Here is a 22801-nt window from a genome sequence, read left to right as displayed (position 1 = left end):
TTCTGGAGTCCTGGTTCCCGCACTTCCGGTTCCCGCACTTCCGGTTCTCACACTCCCTTCTGATTCCCTGTGGCCCAGGTTCCCGTGCTCCAGACTGACCAGGGCCCAAATTCCCGAGCTCCCTTATGACTTTTCATGCTGCCTTTAAACTGACAAGGACTCTATTTCACACACTCCCTTTATACTTAGTGGGTTCACTAGAAAATTTATTATGCTACTGTGCAACATCTAAACAAAGGCAATTAAAAGTGCGTTGGAGTAGTAATAGGAATAGCATTCAATAGTCCAAAAAACCTGTCAATCTGGCACTGCCAAAGTCTTGTGTGTGTCATAGAGTCATAGTCATAGAGCAATACAGGCCCTTTGGCCCAACGGGTCCATGCCGCCCACAATGCCTACCCAGCTAGTCCAAATTTCCTGCATTCAGCCCATATCGCTCTAAGCCCTGCCAGGATTATCAGAGACTTATTGAAAAGGAGCCTTGGTGAATTGTTATAGTGCATCATGGTTTGCTGATGTGGAGAGAGCAGATATTTAAGGTGATGGATGGCCACTTTGCCCTGAATGATGCCAAGCTTCTTGGGTGTTGTTGGAACTGCCCTCATTCAGGAAAGCAGAGAATATTCCATCACACCACTGACCTGTGCTCTGTAGATGATGGAAAGGCTTTAGAGGATCAGGAAGTGAGTCCCTTGCACAGTGATTTTAGCTTGCAGTTATCTTCACTGTGTGAGACACTAGAGCACTTGTGGAGCAAGTGTGGAAGGTTCTTGAAATTGCAGTTAACCTGTATTGCGCTAACTAGGGTGCACATGAAGAAATAGTTGTTTAATACTGCTTTTAGTCTAACAGTGGTTCACCAGCACCTCATCAAAGGGATTGGAAATCAATAAAAATACAAAAAGAAATCACGTTGAATTTAATTTTCAGATACTCAGAAATGTTGGATGGAAGAGGGAGAATCAGTGCCACATTTTCCAATCTACAGCCCAAACCAATCACCCACCGAGCATGTAGGTACCAGAACATAATTGACTTGCATTGTGTTGTTCTTTTCAATATTTCTGGCTTTGATCCTTGAAGATACAGCAACTTGTATTTAATTAGCATGCAGAAGCAATGCAAGATGCTTCACAGTGGCATAAACAAAAAAAAAGATAATTGAGGATATTAAGAAGTGAGGAACCAACAGATTGGTCTGAGGAGATTTTCTGTTGGGCACTGTCTTTTATCTTTGGTATCTTTATTCTTATCTCATTTGGATATTTCTAAAGTCATTGAAATGCCAAATTGACCATTTGCAAACTGGTCCATTAAAATCCATGCAGTCTCTTTTAATGTTATCAGAAGGGCAAAACAAAAAATTCAGTTTATCTTCAAGAACCTGTCTGTCTCAGTGTCCCAATTTTATCAAAGTTGCTTTTACACCAGTATCAAAGCCCGAGAGAGAGAAGGAAGCCTAGTATACAATGTATGGACTTCAGTTTCATCTCTGGCTGTGGAGGTACCACACTGTTGCATCTTTTAATTTGTGCTTCAATGCTCATCATGAACTGTTCATGTTCCCTCAACTGACCATGAACTGATTGGGTCCTTGATTTATCAGAAGAGTTCATTATCAGTGAAAATATCTTGTGGCAAAGGAGCAGGTATCATTGGATTATCATAATACCCAGGGAGCTTTATTTTTCTCTTAAGATATGGGATCATTCTTTTTTGTTTGTTTTCCTGAACAGCTCCAGAGCCTCCAATCCAACTGGAAAACTTGGAGGAATCTACAAATCGAATCAGTCTGGCCTTGGAGATCCAAGAGTCTGAGACCAATGCTAAGTCAGAGACCAACAGTAAGCCTGGTAGGAACTTGATATGTACCCCTGGCTATCTCTTAACCTGTGGGTTGGCCTGAAGAGAGGATAGCAGTTTACTTTAATAAGGACAACATAAATGTTAAGGTAATTGTAGAATAATCTTATGAACTACCCAAAGTAGGTAAACCCAGGAAAATTCCAGGTTCGATTATTGGGCTTTGAGTTGACAGAGCAATGGGAGAGTCAAACAACTTCAAATCCCTCTTGGTGGGGAAGATAACCAACCTGACAATACCCAGCAATGATTTTCTCATGCAGAAAGTTAGACAACTTTGAGTATGCTCAAATCATTGCATTGGCCTGTGCCAGACTAGACTCGATGCATAGAGATCCAAAGGTCTCGACACCAATGATTAGTTTTAAAGAGTTCTGAGAACTTCCATAATTTTCTGAGAACCTTTGGATAAGGAAATATGATAATGGAGGGTTTGAAGGTATTCAATAAGTTTGCATTCACAGCATCGTGAGTGTCTAGGAAAAATATGGGAAGAGAAAGCATAGAAAGAAAGCACATATTTGAGGGTGGAGCTGGTATCTGGCAGTGGGACAGTTTGTGTGGGGGTAAGGTAGGGACAGATATTTGGGTGGGACAGTCTGTGTGAGGGAGAGGCTAGTATCTGGGAGTGGGTCAGGCAGTGTGGGGGTGAGGGGGAGGCTGGTATCTGGAAGTGGACGGGCTGTGGGTGGGTAAGGGTGGGGCTGGTATCTGGAAGTGGACAGGCTGTGTGTGGGTTAGGGTGGGGCTGGTATCTGGGAGTGGATGGGCTGTGTGTGGGAGGCAGGGGAGTTGTTACCTAGGAGTAGAATGTGAAGTGTCAGCATGGAATTGGCAGTCTCTGTTTTTCCACCTCCCAAACTATGACTTCTCTATTTGCAGATGAACATCAGGAATGTTCCTCAAACCCTTGTAAAAACGGAGGTACCTGCGTGAAGGGAATGAATTCATATATGTGTGACTGTGAAACAGGATTCAAGGGGAAAAACTGTGAATTATGTAAGAAAAGATTACCAGACTAAAATCCATTAAATTCTATGTGTACTTAAGTCTGAGGGTAAGATCCAACTGATACCAATCAGGAACTTACAAGAACATGCTTTGTAACAGGTGGACTCATAACTGGGAGCCTTGCATTGTGGAAGATTAGAATGCTGTTACTTGCAAAAAAGTTATGACACAGAGACTATAACAACTTAGAATGGCCATAGGGCTTGTGACACAGGGAATAAAGTTATTATGCATCATTTTAATATGAGAGTAAAAGTCATACAGCACAGAAACGGGCCCATCAACCCTCTGAGTCCATGTTGAAACAAGAGATAAAACAAAGAAGGCCTGGCAATGCTTTTCCAGTGCTCTCTGGGTCCAGTCGTGGTGCCAGTGGGCTGGAAGGTTGCTGCTATCATACCATTGTTTGAAAAGCGAGGAAGGGATAAACTGAGTCACTACTGTAGAGGGCAGTCAGTGTGATGTTGGTACAGGGCAAATTGTTGGAAACATTTCTGAGGGACAGCATAAATCAGCATTTGGAGAGGTACAGGTTAATTACAGGAAGTGAACATGGATTTATTAAGGAAGGATATGTTGGGCTAATTTTTGGGGAAACATTAATGCAAGGGACAATGATGGTAGGCTATTTGATGTGGTGTATATAGCTTTTAGGAGATGTTTGGCAAAGTCCCACATAGAATTTTGGTTAAGAAAGTAAAAGCCCATGGGATCCAACAGAAAGTGGCAAGTTGGGTGAAAATTTGGTTCAGTGGCAGTAAGCAAAGGGTAATGTTGAGCAGGAACTTTGGTGACTTGACGGCTGTAAGCAGTGGGGCTCTGCAATGCTCAGTACTGGGCTTCTGACTTTTCATGGAATATTTACGTGATTTACATTTCAATATAGGGGCCAGAGTTAAGAAATTTACCAACAATACTAAATGGTGTAGAAGGAAGTTCCCACTGCAGAAAAATATCAATCGATTGGTTGGGTGGGCATAAAGGTGGCAAATGGAACTCAGTCTAAAGAAGTGTGAGGTGGTGCATTTGGGGAAAGCAAGCAAGCAAAGCAATAACTGTAAATGTAGTGCAGAGGAACAGAGAGATCTTGATGTGTATGTCCACTGATCCCTGAAGGCAGGAGGAAACAGATGTGGTTAAGAAGCCATGCAGTATACTTGGCTTTATACTAAGCCATAGTATACAACAGCAAGGAGGAGATGCTAAACTGTATATAAAACATTAATTAGGCCACAGCTGGAGTACTGTCCACAGTTCTGGTCACTACACCACAAGAAGGATGTGGTAGCTCTAGACAAGGTTTATGAGGATGCTGCCAGTTATGAGATTGGTCAGGTTAGGGTTGTTTTATTTGGAACAAAGGAGACTGAAGGGAGGCATAATTGCACTGTATAAAGTTGTAAGAAGCCTCTATAAATTAACTGTGAGGTCCTATTTCTTTTACTGAGAAGTCAGTAACTGGGGTGGTAGAGGCAGAAACTCGCTCCACCTGAATGATCACTTAAGAGTGCTGGGATTAATCTCCTCTATTTTTGGCTGCCATGGAGGTGATGGACCATTTGGCCTTTTTCTGTGCCACTAATTCCTTAAGATTTTCATAATAATGAAGTATTAAGGGTAATGTGTAAAGTAGGACTTTTAGTCTGGGATGAATGTAAACTGAATGGAATAATTTTAACACTGGGATATGTTATTAAGTCTTCCTTTGTCTTTCTTTCAGTTTGCAAGAAGCTGCCACACCCCTGCACACGCCTATACTCTGAAACTAAATCTATTCCAGTGTGGGAGGACAGTGTCTTCCAGTTTAAGTAAGTTTAAGCAAGTTATCATTTTGGGAGTCCATGTGTTTATGGATTAAAATCTGAAAGATACAATGGATGTTTGAATAATCCTGAAATTAATTTAATAAATGGAGTGCCTAATTCAGATTGTGTCAGTAAATAATCGTCTGGCCACAGAAAGTGTGAGAATGCAGTGGTCTTCGTATACGTACTGAAACTTCTTGTTTTTAAGAGTCATGGGGTTAGACAGCATGGAAACAGGCCCTTCAGCCTAATTTGTCCATGCTGACCACAATGTCTATCTGAGCTAGTCCCATTTGTCTGCTAACCTTTCCAATCCATGTACCTGTCCATTTCTATTCATGCACTGAACAATTTGGACATGGTATTGAAGTATTCTAATGAAAACAAACTAGATGAAGGAGAAATTAGAGGAAGAAAGCAAAAGGATGCAAAAAGACTGATGGACTGACATAAGTGAAATTTAGTGGAACTTTTGTGAAGATGTAAGTAATAGGGCAAATGAGGGTGAACCAGTAGAAGCAATATTATTTTGGATTTTCAAAAGTTATTTGAAGAAGTACTATGTAAGGGGTTGCTGTATAAATTAAGGATTAGGAGTAACATATTAGCAAAAATAGATAATTAGTTTAAGGATAGAACTCAGAGTTTAGGAATAAATGGGTCCTTTTCAGGTTGGCAGTAGGGTACCACCAGGAACAATAGTGGACCCTCAGATCTTCAACATTTAATGGTGTAAATGGGATGGAACGTTTCCATTATGAGGAGAGATCGAATAGGCCAGGTTTGTTTTGCAAGGGGGACCTGGCAGAACAATACAAAATTATGAAGGGTATAGATAGGGTCGGCAGTGAGAACCTTTCCTCCTAATGAAGATTTCTAAAGCCAGAGGGCATAGTTTTAGGTGGGGAGTAAGAGGGTTAGAGAGGATGAAGGATTTTTTTCACCCAGAGGCTGATTACAATCTGGAATGAACTGCTTGAGGATAGGGTGGAGACAAGTAGTCTCACAACATTTAAGAAGCATCTAAACAAGTACTTGAATCTTCAAGGCATAAAAACCTATGGGCCAAATGCTGGTAAAAAGGATTAATATTCAATGGTTGGCATGGACAGGGCAGGCTAAAGGGCCTGTTTCTGTCCTTGATGGCTCTATGAAGAGAAAAATGTGGTGCATCTAAGTTTGCTGTCAATACAGAACTGAATGGAAAAGTGAACTGTGAGGAGATCAGAAATAATCTGCAAAGGGATATATTCAAGTTAAGCAAATGGGCAAGAAGGTTGCAGATGGAAAGTATAAGGGTGGAAAATGTGTTGATAGGCCATTTGGTTGGGAGAATTAAAGAAGCCAAAATGAGCTTGAATCAGCTTGGAGTTGGAACTGCTTCATTGGAAAGTGATTGGAGTATAAAAGTAGGGAAGTGTGGCCAAGATAATATTGAGTCTTGGAAACTTATTTGGAGTAATTTGTATAGTTTTTGTCTCTACACTTAACAATGGAGTCAGGGGAGTGTAGATTCGCTGGACTGATTCCTGGGATGAGGTTTTTCCATGAAAAGGGATTGAGGAAGACCAGCCTAAACTCACTGGAGTTTGTCCGGAAGAAGGGTCCTGACCCGAAACGTTGACTGCCTGCTTTTCTCTACAGATGCTGCCTGGCCTGTTGAGTTCCTCCAGCATCATTGTGTTTCACTGGAGTTTAGAAGTGTAAGGGTTATCGCACTGAGACACAGAAGATTCTGTGAGGGATTCTTCTGATGGATATGGAACTAGTCATTTAGAAATGAAATGAGAAATTTATTTATGGAGAGGTTTTAAGTCTTCAGGGGGCTATAAGTGCTCCTTCACTGAGTTTATTCAAGGCTAAGATTGATAGATATTTTATCTCAAAGGGAATCAAGGAATATGGGATCGGTTGACTGAGAACATGGATAGAACATAGAACAGTACAGCACAGGAACAGGCCCTTTGGCCCACAACGTTGTGCCGAACCAATTACATTAGTAATAAAATGCCCAACAGAACTAATCCCTTCTGCCTACATAATGTCCATATCCTACCATTTCCCTCACATTCAAGTGCCTATCTAAGAGCTTCTCGAATGCCCTATAGTATCTACCTCCACCACCACCCCTGGCAGCACATTCCAGGCACCCACCACTCTCTGTGTAAAAAAAATTTGCCCCACACATCTCCTTTGAACTTACCTCCTCTCACCTTAAATGTATGCCCTCTGGTATTAGACATTTCAACCCTGGGGAAAAGATGCTGGCTGTCTTATGAACTGACTTGAAATATGTTCTCCTTCTTATTCAATAATGGAGCAGATCAAGGGGAGACACAAGAGACTGCAGATGCTGAAATGTGGAGCAGAAAACAAATTACTGGAGGAACTCAGCTGGTCAAGCAGCATCTGCGGAGGGAAAGGGATGGTTGACGTTTTGGGTTGAGACCCTGCATCAGGAGCCTAAGAGGATTATGCATCTTATTTCTGCTGCTGCCTCTTATGTTCTTTTGGATTACAGTTGAGTGTTTTTGTTATATGATCTCTATAGGACCTTTGGAAGTTCTAACACTTCACTTCTGTTTTTAAGGTATAGAAGAATTTATAAAGTTCACCAGGATACCTGCTACAAAGAAGTTTGTGAGCCTGTAATACACAGAACACCCAGTGAGTATTCACACTCACAACACAGCACCCCACATACGGTAAGGGGGGGAGTCAAATTGCCCAGGCATTCAGTTCAGTGGAAGCCATTTGGTATTGAATAAAGTATGCCTGTAAGAATTGTACCTGTTATATGTGATAGTTACAAGACAAGGGGCTGGTTATTTAAAACAGAGGTGCAAAGAAAATTTGCAGAAAGTGGTGAATCTCTGGAACTCTCTACCCCGGAGTGTTGTGGAGGCTAAATCGTTGAATATATTTGAGGTCGATAAATATTTGAAAGATCAAGGAATTGAGGGTTATGGGGAACTGGCACAGAGGAGGAGATGAGGCCTGGTGGGGTAGGTTTGAGGGGCCGAGTGGCCTACTCCTGCTCCTATTTTCTTGTGTCCTTGTGATTGTCAGTGAGGGAACATGAGGTAATTGGGCTCTGGATTTAGTCCTGCTGTACTATCAGATTTCGGTGTAGAGGAATGGATGGTGAAACAATCTTGACCAATGAAACAAAATCTTCTGGAAAAACTCATGGACTGTCTTGATTTCTGGCAGGTTAGGTTTGCAAACATGGCAGAAAAGTTGAACTGAGTTGATTGGATGGAAATAATAAAGACGCATATTAAAACTATCCAAATGCAAAGCAAACCCAGGTATCTCCCTGGATTCTTATTCAGGAACCTAGTAACATTGAGCTAAAATCACAAATTAATCATGTGACAAATTGGACTTACAACAAATTTCTTTCACAGACTCAAATAAAAAGAGTTCTCAGGATGAAAGGAATTGATATCGAGTTTGGCTAATGGCAACCAAAATTGATATTGAAATAGTTGTTGAAGCATAATACACACAAGGTCTGATATTGGGTATAATTACAAATAGGTCCTAAAGGTGCAGGGCTCAATCAGGTTATAGTTCAAGAGACTTTCACTACTGATGAAGTTTGCGAATTGTGCTAGCGTAGCAGGGATTCATTATCTGTCCGATTGGTATTAAAATAACATTTTACTCTTTCCCAGGAAACAGAAGGTTATTCAGACATTAACTAATTACTGGTAAGTATGCCTTATGGATTTCATTTAGTGATCCATCATCCATTTGTATGTGTTTATATTTGTGGATCAGAATATGTGTGATGGATGTTTGTGTCCCATCATATGTAGTGCACTTACATATATCACCATCGAGTGTGTGTTACATCAGTTATAATGCATGCTTGTGATATCCTGTGCATTGTAAAACTCCATGCATTTTCTTGTGAATGGATACATAATTGATTCCCATTTCTGTCTCAAGATGTGTACATGCCACCATGCATCTGTAGTAAAGATGTCTAGTGTCATGTATGTAATATGCATATCTGTGATGTTGCACATCATATGTGTTTTGTGTCAGTTGTTCTTTTAGATCACACAATGTACACACCAGGAGGAGGGTAATTCAATAAATATCTGTGCAATGTCACTCTAGATTTTTGCAACGTCACAGACATACAAATGCATACTATCACAATGTAATATGTTTGGGTTAATTCTATATTATATTTGTACAATATCAGTGCAATGTATGTAAGCTTAATACAGTATCAGCATATTTTCATGTGTATAATTCCATATCAATATGCACATGTTATATAATGTATATGTGTCATTTTCCAATATGATCTGAATAACTATAATATTGGACAATGTAATATATGTGAGATCAATTGTTCCTCTTCACTTGTATCTGTGCTGCTGCCTGAAAATCTTACCCAGAATGTTTTGGCCATCTATTCCTGCTGTATTTTGTTATGTCTAGGAATCAGGTTATCATTAGGTCTTGATTGTAATCGACATTAGTCTTTATTGTGGAAATAATGAGATTAAAGCATATCTTTCATCGTTAGTGCTAAATGTGTGTCACATCATTACTGCTAAGTGTGTGTCAGTTGTACTTAGCTCCACACATTTCGCTCTATTGAACTCAATGGCAAATGTTGAGAGGTTTCCAATACACCCCCACAGATTTAGTACAAACTGTGAAGGGTAAATTTCTTCCCCATTGTTCAGTCAATATTTATGATGAGGTGGTGAGGTGATGGTTTCTTTCACACAGTTTTTCTTGGGACTGATTGCTTACTGCCCTGGAAATGGTTATTGGTAGTTTCAGTGGTACAGCATCCCCACAGATTAATATTAATCAACATGCTCACTGATACTTTGTCAATTATCCTGCAGTTTTTCCAGTAATCTTTTCCCCTGTCCCACTTTTCCTGTCTCCATTTCAACAATTTTCCATGAATATCTGTTGAAGATTTAGTCCTAAAACCTAAAGCTTGTTTCATTATGCTGCAATCTCTGGCAGTGCAATCTCTAGCTTCCTTGGTCTCATCCTTTTTCAGGTTCTCCATTTTAGTTCTTTCTATTTTTTCACAGATAATGGTCTGGAAATTTGATCATGTAGCACTGTTTACTCCAGTCCTACACACTGGAAGATGTCTTGTGGAGGGAATAAAACACACCAATGATAATTCCATGTTCATTTTGTGTCACTCCGAAATTTGTCCAAACAATTTCCAGCGTGAGTGACACCTATACATCTGATTCAATTTCTGCATCATCTGCATGTTAAGTGACTTTGTGCCCTGTGCAACACTCCTCTCAGAATGTTTCCAGGGAGTTGGTCCATGTTGTCCTAGGAGCAGCCTTCTTGGTCACTCCTGGGACAACAGTGCTTTCATTGTATGGTGCCAGACTGGGATCCCATTGTGATAAATTATTTATTTCCTTTGAACTGACCTTCCCCATTGCTTAACAATCTCATTGCCGCCCTCCACCACCGCCACCCTGATTGGCCCAAGCATTGACCCTGACCTGTCAATTACCTGTCCCTCTAATGACCCAGATGGGAGTTCCTAATGTCTGCCCTACCACCCCCAACGTCACCCCAATCCTTTGACAACTCCAGCCTGGACCATGCCAGACCTCCAATGCCAGCCCTGTCTCTCCCACCCCTACCGCTGCCAAACTCCCTGGACCTGCCCTCAGACTTCAGTGCGTGGGAATGTGCAGTAAGAGCAGTTAACTTGGTGTCAGGTGCTACTGGGGTCTCCACCGCTGCCACTCACAACCACATAGTTTGCCTTTCATCCTGCACTACAGTTTCTCCACTGCTTCCTCTTCATATCCCCAACAAATCAAGCAAATGACTCTCAATCTTTTGTGGTTACTTTGAGCCCTTCTGTGCTGATTTGATACCTTGTATTTATTATAGAACCATATAGCCATTGAACCATAAAGCAAGGAAACTGGCCCTTCAGCCTGCTAAATCCATTCCAACCATCAAGCCCATTTGCACGAATCCTGATCTAATCCCATTTTATTTTCCCCAAATTCCCATCAATTCCACGCAGATTCTACCACTCACTAGGGTCAATTTGCAGTGGCCAATTAACCTGCCAATGTCTTTGGAATGTAGGAGAAACCTAGCGCACCTAGAGGAAGAAGAATGTGCAAACTCCACACTGATAGCACTGGAGGTCAGGATTGAACCCGTGTCACTGGAGCTGTGAGACAGCAGCTCTGTTAGCTGTACTACTGTGCCACCCATGCATTACTATGCCACCCCGCTGATCATAAATGATCTCCTACATGTCAACACTGTTTCTACAAGAACTATTCTTTTCTGCTATGGAGTGTTTGGAAGAGTGTCAGATGATTCTCCCAAATACATTCCACCCAACAAATTTGGGTAAAGCACGATACTGCACATACCAACCGAAAGCTGTTTCCATTCTTGTCTCTAACTTCTAACCTTTCTCCTCTTATCAGTGCCCGTCATGTATTGCTATATCCATTGCGGTGCACTTTCCCCTTTCTGCTATAGTGTAGGTCTCATCAACAACCTGATGTATATCCAAAACTGATCACACTGTCTCTAATTCAAACTAATTCTTTCCATTATCCTTCACACTGTTTCCTTTCTCCTTCGACCTTGTGGAAATGAAACTCATACTTGATGCCATGTGCTCATTACCAACCAAGTCTATTTTTCCTTTCTTATACCTTTCAGTCTTGGTGCATTAGTCCAGTGATCCTTGGGTCTAATGCCATTGTTTCTCCTTGAACGCTGTTAGGGTGAAAGGGAAATTCTTGAGGCTCTCCCCTCATTCACAGTGAGATGTCCTTTCTCGTTTTAGGACCTTCTAGCTGATGTGTGGAAGGAGAACACAAGTCCGAAGACATCAGAAGGATGATGCTAGTTAATCCACCACAAGTTAACGCATTGTAAAGACGGGGCCACCCATTGGAGAGTCAGCCAAGACGTCTTAGTGTTGCTTTGTTCATTTTGAGGATGTCAAAGTCCAAAAAACTAGGACAGTTGAAATCTGATCAACACATAACTTACTGAAGAAGAATGCGTGTGTGGAAGGAAGGGAGGAGAGAGCAGATGCATACAGTCTTACATGTCCTTGTGTTCAAGCAGAGAAAGGTGAATGATTGAGTGAATGAATGCTTGTAGTGCAAGGGTGCCCATGAGTATGAACGTGCCTGTGTATAAACAACTGTGTGTCTGCAGTGTATAAATTCTTCAAGCTGGGAGACAAGATTGCCAGGAATTTGAATTGCATTGTCCTGATGATAGCATTGTGCAGACTTCAATCAGATAAGTGTGGCTCCAATATATTGTGTAAAGTACAGAGCCCCCTAGACTGCCTGACAGCGTGCTTAAACCCTACCTCTCATGCTATACCAGTGTGGTATTTCCATTTGTGTTATGCTTGTGCTAGTTAGTAATTAAAATATTACAACAATTCTTTGGCATGCACTTATCACTTATTTACTGACATCAGGGTTGAGATTGCCCACACTGACATCATTTAAGATTCATGGGACCTGGTAGTGGTAAAGGCAACTCTTAGACCCTTCTCCCTTAGAAGGTGATACTAAGGGTGGAATACCTGTGTACCATGGTCCCACACCTGACAGTACACCGTGTATCAAATTTGTTTCTGATTCTATTGGAGAAAGACTTTACCATTGAACCTTCAATGTTAACGTCATAACATCATTGTAACTCTGTTACCTCTTTGCCAGGACCATATAAAACTAATTCACTGTATACTCCTCTCTTCACATAACCTCTTATTGTCGCTTGTTACACTTTAAGACTTTCCCTGGGCCAATACATTCCATACTCGTGACTGTTCTCTGCATAACAAAGTTTTCTTGGCTTTCCCCCTCACTCACTTAAGTGACAATGTCAAGTTGATGAACCCTTGATAGAGACTCCCCAGCTGAAGAACATAGTCTTTCCCCATTCACTGCCGGAACCTTTCAATACATTGAAAGCTTTATTTAAACCTCATCTGAAGGAATAGTCTCATTCCTCTTCATATGAGCTAGATTTGAACAGTTGAAAGGGAAGTTTCTGCCCAGTCCCGCATTACAAAGGGGAGGTCTTCTTAGTACAAGAGCTTCACTATGAAAGATGCATTTTTTTATTATCAATTCACCCTTGCCAGGAAGTATGATCAATCCTTGATATACAACACTTTATTACAGTAAAACCAGCATCAGGCTTTCTATCATTGAACTTTCTTTCATTACTCTTCATTAGATTCTGGAGACATTAATTCTCATTAGATTGTGGAGATGAATGAGTGATTATATTGCAGTGTTCTGTCTGCTAGAAATGGTGTGCCTGGGTGAAATTATCTCTTTGTTAATGATTCCTCCATTAAGGATAATGCAGGTGGATCTCCGAGTTTAATGACATGGAATATTATGATCATATGTTTGTCCGAATTCTACTGGAGGATTCAGATGCTTCCTGAGCCATTAGAGTCCAGTGTGATTTGAAGCAAATAGGACCATTTGTAGGAACAAGGGAACAGATTTTTAACTTGGTGTCCGGACTTAGAAATGAGTTTGCAGACTGCCTTTATAAAAACCATACAGATTTCATTCCCGTTAATTTCAATTAATTGGATTTTATGGTGTTTTGATATTGATGAACACTGTAGCATGGTGATTTTTGAAACTAGTGCTTTTACCTCCATCCTTTTCTTGTTTTCTCTGTCTTTCACCACTCCCCCCCCCCAACACCTCCAACATGGAATAACATGCATACCTAGAATTCACTAAAGCACTGTATCACAGTTTCAAATCTTTCTCATTTAAACATAAAGATAACAAAATTAATCGGCACATGTATACTCGGGTTTGCTTTGCTCCAAAAGGTGAATTTTGCCAATATTAAACCAATGAAAAATGAGCTGAGCTTCCTTATATCAGGAATTCCAGAATTTCATTGTCAGCTTATTTGCAAATCTGTTGAAGGAATGGTTGGTGCGAGGCTTACGTAAAATTAATCTGTTGGAAATTAAATGAGACTCCTCCAAAAATCAATCAAGGATTTCTGCAGGAAACTGGAGAGGCCCCAGAAACTATGTTTCTGCCACTTCTTGAAAAATCAGTGCATTCACGGCGATTGACCCAGAAGAGGAGCCAAGGCTTGGCGCATATTGAATGGCGGGGCAGGTTTGAGTGGCCTGGTGGCCTACTCCTGCTTCTATTCGCTTGTGTTCTTGTATGCCAGCTGGCTTGACTGGATACACCATCATTTGTTGGTGTATCCATTTTTACTTTAATCCTACCCTAATCTATTTTATTCTCTCTACATTCCCATCAACTCCTCCAAAGTTTTACCACTCACTCAGGTAGGATGGACAATTTACACTGGCCAATTAACCTACCATCCTGCACATCCTTGGGATGTGGGAGGAAATTAGAGCACCTGAAGCAAGCTCACATGGTCACAGGAAGAATGTGCAAACTCCACACAGAGAGCACCTGACTTCAGGATCAAACCCGGGCCCCTGGAGCTATAAGGCAGTGGCTCTACCTGCTGCAACACTGTGCCATCCTATCTTTGAAGATACTAATGGAATATGCAGCGTCTTCACTGGAATCTGCAGCAAACCCTTACCTTGGAACAAAGAAGGACCAGAAGGTTTAATTGTTTCCATGGAACAAAGTATATCTGGCTACAGAAGTGAAGCAACTTGATATCACCCTGTCTACTGTACTTAAAGGTGACCCTGGTCTATGCATCAGAATATGATTACTATCATTAGACCAACCATGATTGGTACATATAGACTGATATGGGCATCAGCTGCTCTTCCTGATACTGTCGCTTAACGGCACAGCTGTAGGTATTGGGTCTGCAATCTTCTCTCTCAGAGCATCACAGGGGCAGCAAGCTCTAGAGATACAGTGAGCAAGACTTTTAACAGCAACCCGCTGCCCTGAAAGCAGAATATCACCACCTCCAATCAATCTTCTGCAAAGCACAAGCAACCAATATTCCTGACTCTTAGGCTGAACCTTAGAATAGATGAAGGGAAGGCACAGAGTGAAGAAAGAGTAGGCTAGAATGTGGTCATTTTAGAAATGCACGCAAATTGTACTTTGATATTCTTGAAGGTTAGATTCTTTGAGGAAAGATTTTAGGCTGATATATTCAGGGTCATCACATAAAGAGCACTTGTACTGTTCTAGGATTGAAGAAATGTTCCTCTATGTGTATATGGCAGGGGGGAAGATGAAGGAGCTGGTACACAAAGTTAAAGATTGACTGTGATAAGCAGGAGACCTCAGTGTTGGGCTGTCTTCTGATGTCCCTCCCCACAGTCACGAATCACCACTGAGAGTCATCGTAGCACTTCCTTGCATGTGTTTTTCTCTCTTCACAGGAGTGAAGGTGCCTCTCCCACAGTCTCCAAATCCCACGCTTTTGAATGGCTACAACTATGGAAGACACAAAGTAAACCACGACCCTTCTCCCAATGAGACAAAGCAAACGTGTCCCTTTTGATGACTGCTATTATGTTTGTGCCATGTTCTAGAATATCTATGCTGATGTTTAAGTGACTATCCATTGGAATCAGAATTGAACCTTACTTACCCACAAACCATTAGTTGACAATGTTAGGGTCCCCCTAAGTACATTCCATATACTACACGCTATGTAGTACTTTATTATTCCAACTCTGGTGGTCCGGGTTGTGAGTTCTGCGTCACTCTGCACTGGCTTATTCTCTGATGTCGTTTCCCACTGCATTTGCTCTTGTGATTTGCTTTGTGTTCATCTAGAAAATATAATTGGACCATTCAACAACCAGGAGCTTTACAGATTATCCTTACCTTGTCTTCTTTAAGTATTAAGCACATACCAAAATTAATTACTGGGTTCAGCCCAATTCTTTCTCCTCCCCTCCCCCAGTTCCAGAATTTGGTGCATGTTATCGTAGTCATTGACAAGTCCGATGTTCCCATATCCAGCAAGGTCTAGGAGGTGCATGGACATGAGTGCAAGGTTTAATGCTGCAGTGTGAGTATGTCTGTGAATTGAAATGATGAAGTTGACTGAGAAGGGTTATTTGATCTCTATGTGTGTCTTCTTGTTTTCTGAACACCAGCAAGCTTATTTTGTTACTCGATTTACTTATAAAACAATGTAATCCAATGCCCGCATCAACACAGTCTATCCAGGCTTGTTTTGGTTAATGTTGGCACCAACTTAGCGCTCTTCCCAGTTTGTCAGTGACTAGACCATTTAATGGTCAGAGCTGTAAGGACCAAATCCTTAGTTGTGTTTTAGGCTGTAAACAGATCCTAACAGGCTGGTGTCCAGATTGGTCCTGGATGGCAGGGAAACTCCAACCTTTCATCATTGGGTCCCCCATTTTTTGTCCTGCCTTTACCCAGAATCCAAACTCAATCCATGTTGTTCATCATTGCTGCCTATGTACTAACACTTCCCCAGGAAACCAAATCAATATTGACCTGAATGACTTGGACTATGGGTTGGAAACACATTGCACAAGGCTCACTGCTACTTTTAATTGTGATCTGTTTCTGGCTTCTGTTTTCAATTTTAAGTGGCCTGATTTCACATTCTTGGTAAAACTTGCCTTTTCCTTTGGAAATCTATTCCAGCACTCAGTCCTCACCCTGTTGTCAGTTTGTGGACAAAATTGATTATTATCTTCTGTTGCTGACATTCCCTTTTATCTGTGAAGAGCCTCTCTTTGTTCTATATTAAATGTTGTGGTTGTTGCATTGTAGTTCAGCTGTATTGATAGTTTTACTGAAAATAAAACCTTTGTGTGAATAACCAACTAGAAAGGGTTTTTTTTTGTTTTTATTAATTTTGCATTAATGGAGGAATTATGTTTATCTGATTTATGTTAATCCAAGGGAGTGGAACATGTACATCACTGTGTTAGCATCAGATACAGACTTGGTCAAATACAAAGTACAGCTTCTTCCACTCTGTCCTATCAAACACACTTGGGTCAGGTACAGAATAGAGACAAAAGAGGCTGCAGATGCTGGAACTGCAGACGCAGATGAAGATGCAGACTGCAGATCCAGTCCAGATGAAGGGTCTCAACCCGAAAGGTCAACTGTCCATTTCCCTCCATAGATGCTGCCTGACCCACTAGGTTCCTCCAGCATTTTGTGTATTGCTCCAGGTACAGAATAGATTGGATATGAAGCTCCTTCTACTCCATCATATTGAAGCACAAACTCGACAAGAGAATAAAAATCCTATTACAGTAGAACTGTCCCATCAAACTCTCTTGTTAGGTGAAGCATATGTGATTTATGAAATTCTCTCTTATTGACTTGATAATTTTCTTGGCCCCAACCCAGTGAGCATTAGAACTTGCTTGTGGAGATCACTGCAATGTGTTGCCAATAGCTTTGCCAACTTAAAATTGTCAGCTTAAAGCTACAAATGGGCTCAAAGCAAAGACGTGACCATCTGAGTCATGACTTGCATGTGCAATTGATTGCACCTATGAAGTTTCTAATGAAAGCAGGTATTGCTTTATTTTTGTTTTCCAATTTGATTGCAGTTCTATTTGCTGGGACACAATTTTCCCAAGCATTCAACTGGGGGCGTGCAATTAGTCGAGCTGGGGGAGCAGAGAAGATAATTGTGAGAGATTGAGGAGATGATCAAGAAGTTAACTGGGAGGGCTGAAGTGATTGAGGGGGCTGAGGAGATGATGAATAGGGAGTCAGAGGTGAAGATTAGGGTGGGGTTTTAACTGACAGGCGTAGGATTCTCAGTTGATGTTGGTGAGATGCAGATAGGGTTTAGGCAAGAGATGGGGTGAAATTTGAAGACCTCTGTACATCAACATGGGGGAGGTGGCTGGGGTAATTATTGGGGTTGAGAGAGGAAAGGAGCTGTATTGAGGTTCAAGATGGTTCAAAACGTTCAGCTAGTCCCAAAGGACACCCCAACTCTTCAGATTAGACCGGCTTCAGTGGTCAAGTTGTGCCCTGTCCTCAAGCCCTGAATGCACAGTAGAACTTTATATGTGATCTTAATAATGCGTTACATACTGCCTACCATTAGTTCATGTATCAGGCAACCTCCTAGTATAAATGAACTGTAGTAATCAGTTCTTAATTAAAATTCACTCAAGAACAAAAATATTGTGTGATCCAAAAAGTTTCTGCATCCTTGTCTTCATTCTGAACTATTCTTACACCAGCTTCTTAAAGGACTCAGTTGACAATTACGTTGCTCTTTGTTAGCTTAATTCATTTAATGCATACACCTGTATGAACTAAAGCACCCGAACCCTAATATTGATGCTGACCCAACTCATTACACAATTTTGTATATATATAGATTCATTTCCTTTTGAGTTAAATTCTGCCAAGCTGTTAGTTCTGCATCAGTCTGTGGATTTACATTGATCTAGTGACCGTTTCTGCTGAGCTTCAGTTGAACACCTGTTAAAAGAGTTTGCTTTTATTCCTATCCACAGTGTTAATCTTGTCTTAAGCTAAAGCCCTTCAGGAGAAACTCCTAAATAGCAAACATAGTTCAGCACTACACAAGCAGGCTGTAGTTCCTTACAACTATTGCACCCAAGAGCTGCTTCCTGCTGTAAAAAGCTGCTTGAAACAAGTATCAATGCACTCGTGCCTCTCAGTTCAAAGCAAAAGAAGTGGTGTTTACAAGCCCCCTCTTCTGGATCCCATTGTGAATGCAGCTGTCGGGAAATGCGCAGAGGACCTCTGAAGACTTAGAGTAAGGTCGATGGAGACTGTGTCTGTAAGGTTGACAAAGCCTGTGTCTGCCACCTCTGCTTTGGCTGGAGAGTGTGTGAGCCAATCAGCATCAGTGAAGCAGTGAAGGGACTGAGGGCACATGGGTTGGTGAAAATGTATCTGAGTTTAATTCAATATATAGGGAGAAACAACTTGGAATAACCACCTCTCCTTTAGTGTGGTTTCAGAAGTTAGAAACAAGAGGAAAGGATTAACTCATCACAGCAAGAAACTCAAGAAATTCTTTGGGAATAAAATATTGAAATTAGTGACATTAAATAAGTTATGGAAATCCAATTTTTTTTTGCTTATCCAACAAGTCTTCTTCTCAGGCAGTCCCACAGTGATCCAGGATAACTTACTACTGGTCTGATTCTGTGTGGTTTCAGGTGACTATTGAGGCTAATGTGGAAACTGCAGACTCTTCCACAGGTAGGGCAGGAACTGGCCAGTGGGTGGGTGGGTTAGTAGTTTGTGAGATGGTGTCTTCCTTCTGCCACTTGCACAGTGGCCACTGTGTGTCCCTGATGCATTGGTGCAAGATTCTCAATACCATCCCAAATGCTCCTTTGAGCTGTCATGGGCCAGAGATTCCCAGCAGTCACTGGGGATACTTTTCCTTCAAGGAGGGTTCAAACACTGGGGATAATAAACTTGGAATATGCACTGATATTGGTTGTTTACCAGTAAATTTGGAGGATTTTGTATGTAACAAGTAACCAGGTCCCCTAGTCTGTGTGAACTAACTGGACTTTCTAAACAGAAAAGTATTTCCCTTCCTAACCATTCAGTCAGTAACTGGCCAACTACAATTTTAAAAGCAAAGTTGAGTTTATTGTCATACGCACAAGTGCAATGAAAAACTTACTTGCAGCATCATCACAGGCACACAGCATCATATAAGCAGCATTCACAAGAAAAAACATAAATTAAATGCAATTTCTACAAGAAAGAACAATTACGACAAAAAAAACAAAGTCCATTTTAGTGCAAAGTAATCAAAGTAGTCATAGTGTGGCTAAACTGTCGTAATTATGATTGTGCCTTTGGTTCAAGAGCCAAATGATTGAAGAGAAATAGCTGTTCTTGAACCTGGTGGTGTAGGACTTCAGGCTTCTGTACCTCCTGCCTGATGGTAGCTGCGAGAAGATGGCATGGCCCAGGTGGTGGGGATTTTGATGGATGTTGCCTTCTTGAGGCAGTCCCTCCTGTAGATACCACCAATGGTGAAAAGGGATATGCCTGTGATGCATTGGGCAGAGTCCACTACTCTCTGCAGCTTCTTACGTTCCTCTCAATTCCAAATTACATTCTCTCTCAATGCCAAATTTGAAGCAAAGAGTCATTGTGCTTATCATGGTTGTCTTCCATGACAACATGGCTGTGTTGTTTTCCAGTCCAGACTTAATCCCACATTCTTGACTAAAGAAGTTCTGTACTGGCAGAAATGCCATCTTTTAGATCCTAAGCCAAAGCCCCAACTGACCTCTGAGCTGAGCGTGAAAGATGCTTTGATAAGATGGTTTCTCCCCTGTCCATTGTTTCTCCCTCAACTATCAGCACTGGCATCAAGAAATCTGGTCCTTGATCTTATTGTTGTTTGTGACATGCTGTGCACATATCAGCTATTGCATTTCCTGCAATCGGGGCCAAAGTACCTTCGCCGACACATTAAAGCCATTCAATAGCCTGTGAGAAGTGCTAGATAAACGCAAGTCTTTGTCTTTTTTTTTGCACCACCTTCTTCCTTTTACCTATGTTCCAGATGTTTGTGTTTGCCAGTTCCCATTGCGACTTCATTCAAACAATTTGCATTTATATAGCATCTTTAACATAAGAAAACACCACAATGCACTTGAAAAGAGGTTCGATAATAAATACTGTGGGCAAGGAGGCACAGACATGACTAAAAGCATTTCAAGAGTGTTTGAAAAGGAGAAACAATCCCAGTGCTTATCCACTGGGGAGATGAAAACGTGGTAACAGTGACAGAGCAACTTAAACTAGGGTGCGGAAAGTGCCAGAACTTGGGGAGTGTAGATATCTTGAAAGATTGTTGGTCTGAATGAGTTTACACAGAGGGCAAGCCCATGGAGAGTTTGAAATTTAGGAATTTTAAAATGGAGGTGTTTACTGGGTGCCTGTATTAGCACCAGGCAAGGGGTTGATGGGTGAATGAGCTGGGCCGAATTTGTCCAAGGCCGATGAATTTTGACTGTGCTCCTCTTTGTAGCCACAACACTGGCTCTCCTCACTGAGTTCTCTTTGCATAAGTCATTACTGCCAACAAGAAGAGGTAGAAGATACAGGATCCTGAGGGCACATTCCACCAGGCTCAAGGACAGCTTCTATCCCATGGTGATAAAACTGTTGAACGGTTCCCTTTTACGATGAGATGGACTCTGACCTCAACAATCTACCTCGTTGTGACCTTGCACCTTATTGCCTACCTGCACTGCACTTCCTTGGTAGCCGTGACACTTTACTCTGTACTGTTATTGTTTTTACCTGTACTACCTCAATGCACTCTGTACTAACTCAATGTAACTACACTAAGTAATGAATTGACCTGTACGATCGGTATGCAAGACAAGTTTTTCACTGAAGCTTGGTACAAGTGATAATAATAAACCAATACCAATACCAATACCAAATACCAACATAGTTCTCATATTTCATTATGGCATAAAAGGGGCCATTCAGCCCTCGAGTCTATACTGGCAAACCCATAAATCCCACCCTGCTTAGTCTAAAACTAGAGGACATAGGTTTAAAGTGAGAGAGGAACAATTTAAAAGGGGCCCTGAGGGGCAAACTTTTTCACACAGAGGGTGGTTGGTATGAGGAACGAGCTGCCAGAAGAAGTGGTAGAGGGGGTTACTATTACAACAATTAAAAAACATTTCAATGGGTACATGCATATGAAAGGTTTAGATAGATATGGGCCAAATGTAGGCAAATGGGACTATCTCACTTAGGCAACTTGGTCAGCATGGACGAGTTGGGTTGAAGGGCCTGTTTCCATGCTGTATAACTCTATGGCTCTACTTCCCTGCAATTGATGGTCTCTCTTGTGTTCACCAACTTCTTCTAACATTGGAACTGCAACTGGATCCTTGACTTTCGGACCAACAGACCGCAATCGGTGAGGATAGGCAACAACACCTCCAGCATGATTATTCTCAACACTGTGTCCTCAGCCCTCTACTATGCTCCCTATGTACTCATGACTGTATGACCAGATTCTGCTCTAACTCCATCTACAAGTTTGCAGATGATACCACCATAGTAGGTTGTATCTCAAATAATGATAAGTCAGAGGACAGGAAGGAGATAGAGAGTTAAGTGACATGGTGTCATGACAACAACCTTTCCCTCAATGTCAGCAAAACAAAAGAGCTGGCCATTGGCTTCACGAAGGGGGGCAGTATATATGCACCTGTCTACATCAATGGTGCTGAGGTCAAGAGGGTTGAGAGCTTCAAGTTCCCAGGAGTGAACATCACTAACAGCCTGTCCTGGTCCAACCATGTAGACACCACTGCCAAGAAAGCTCACCAGTGCCTCTACTTCCTTAGGAGGCTAAAGAAATTTGGTATGTCGCCTTTGACACTCACCAACTTTTATCAATGCACCAGAGAAAGCATCCTATCTGGATTGCATCAGGGCTTGGTAATGGCAACTGCTCTGCCCGGGACTGCAAGAAACTGCAGAGCATTGTGGACACAGCCCAGCACATCACGGAAACCAGCCTCCCCTCCATGGACTCTGTCTATACCTCTCGCTGCCTTGGTGAAGCAGCCAGCATAATCAAAGACCCCACCCACCTGGGTCATTCTCTCTTCTCCCCTCTCCCATCAGGCAGAAGTTACAGGAGCCTGAGGGCACATACCACCAGGCTCAAGGACAGCTTCTATCCCATTGTGATAAGACTATTGAACAGCGTCGACCTTATACGGTGAGATGGACTCTTGACCTCACAATCTACCTTGTTATGACCTTTCACCTTATTGTCTACCTGCAATGCACTTCCCTGTAGCTGTGACACTTTACTCTGCATTCTGTTATTGTTTTTACCCTGTACTATCTCAATGCACTGTGCAATGTATTGAACTGTACGAATGGTATGCAGGATAAGTTTTTAACTGTACCTTGGTACAAGTGACAATAACAAACCAATACCATTAACTACCCCTGATTCTCCTGTGTTTACAGGTAATTTACAAAGGCCAATTAGCCCACCAGCTAACACATCTCTGGGATGCGGAAGGCAACCAGGGAAACCCATGGGCCACCTGGAAGATATACAAATTCTAACTGAGGTCAAGATCAAAC

General features: G+C 41.6%; 1 protein-coding gene across 3 annotated transcripts in view; it reads left to right on the top strand.

Annotated features, from left to right (window-relative positions):
• sned1 (sushi, nidogen and EGF-like domains 1) overlaps nt 1-16485 on the top strand; it is a 111751-nt gene extending 95266 nt beyond the window's left edge. The window contains exons 23-29 of one of the 3 annotated variants that reach the window (XM_052018508.1): nt 931-1013; nt 1737-1844; nt 2746-2862; nt 4595-4682; nt 7270-7346; nt 8360-8395; nt 11521-16485. In XM_052018508.1, the coding sequence (XP_051874468.1) occupies nt 931-1013; nt 1737-1844; nt 2746-2862; nt 4595-4682; nt 7270-7346; nt 8360-8385 (499 nt within the window). In that variant the 3' untranslated portion in view covers nt 8386-8395; nt 11521-16485. Of the gene's footprint in view, nt 1-930; nt 1014-1736; nt 1854-2745; nt 2863-4594; nt 4683-7269; nt 7347-8359; nt 8396-11520 lie in introns of all 3 variants that reach the window. The other 2 variants (XM_052018507.1, XM_052018506.1) reach the window with 2 other exon arrangements.
• Nucleotides 16486-22801: the final 6316 nt, after the last annotated feature.

The sequence above is a fragment of the Pristis pectinata genome, chromosome 6, assembly GCF_009764475.1.
Source record: "Pristis pectinata isolate sPriPec2 chromosome 6, sPriPec2.1.pri, whole genome shotgun sequence".
Lineage (NCBI taxonomy): Eukaryota > Metazoa > Chordata > Chondrichthyes > Rhinopristiformes > Pristidae > Pristis > Pristis pectinata.
Note: the sequence above shows the minus strand (reverse complement) of the source record. Positions and strands in the feature narration are given on the sequence as shown.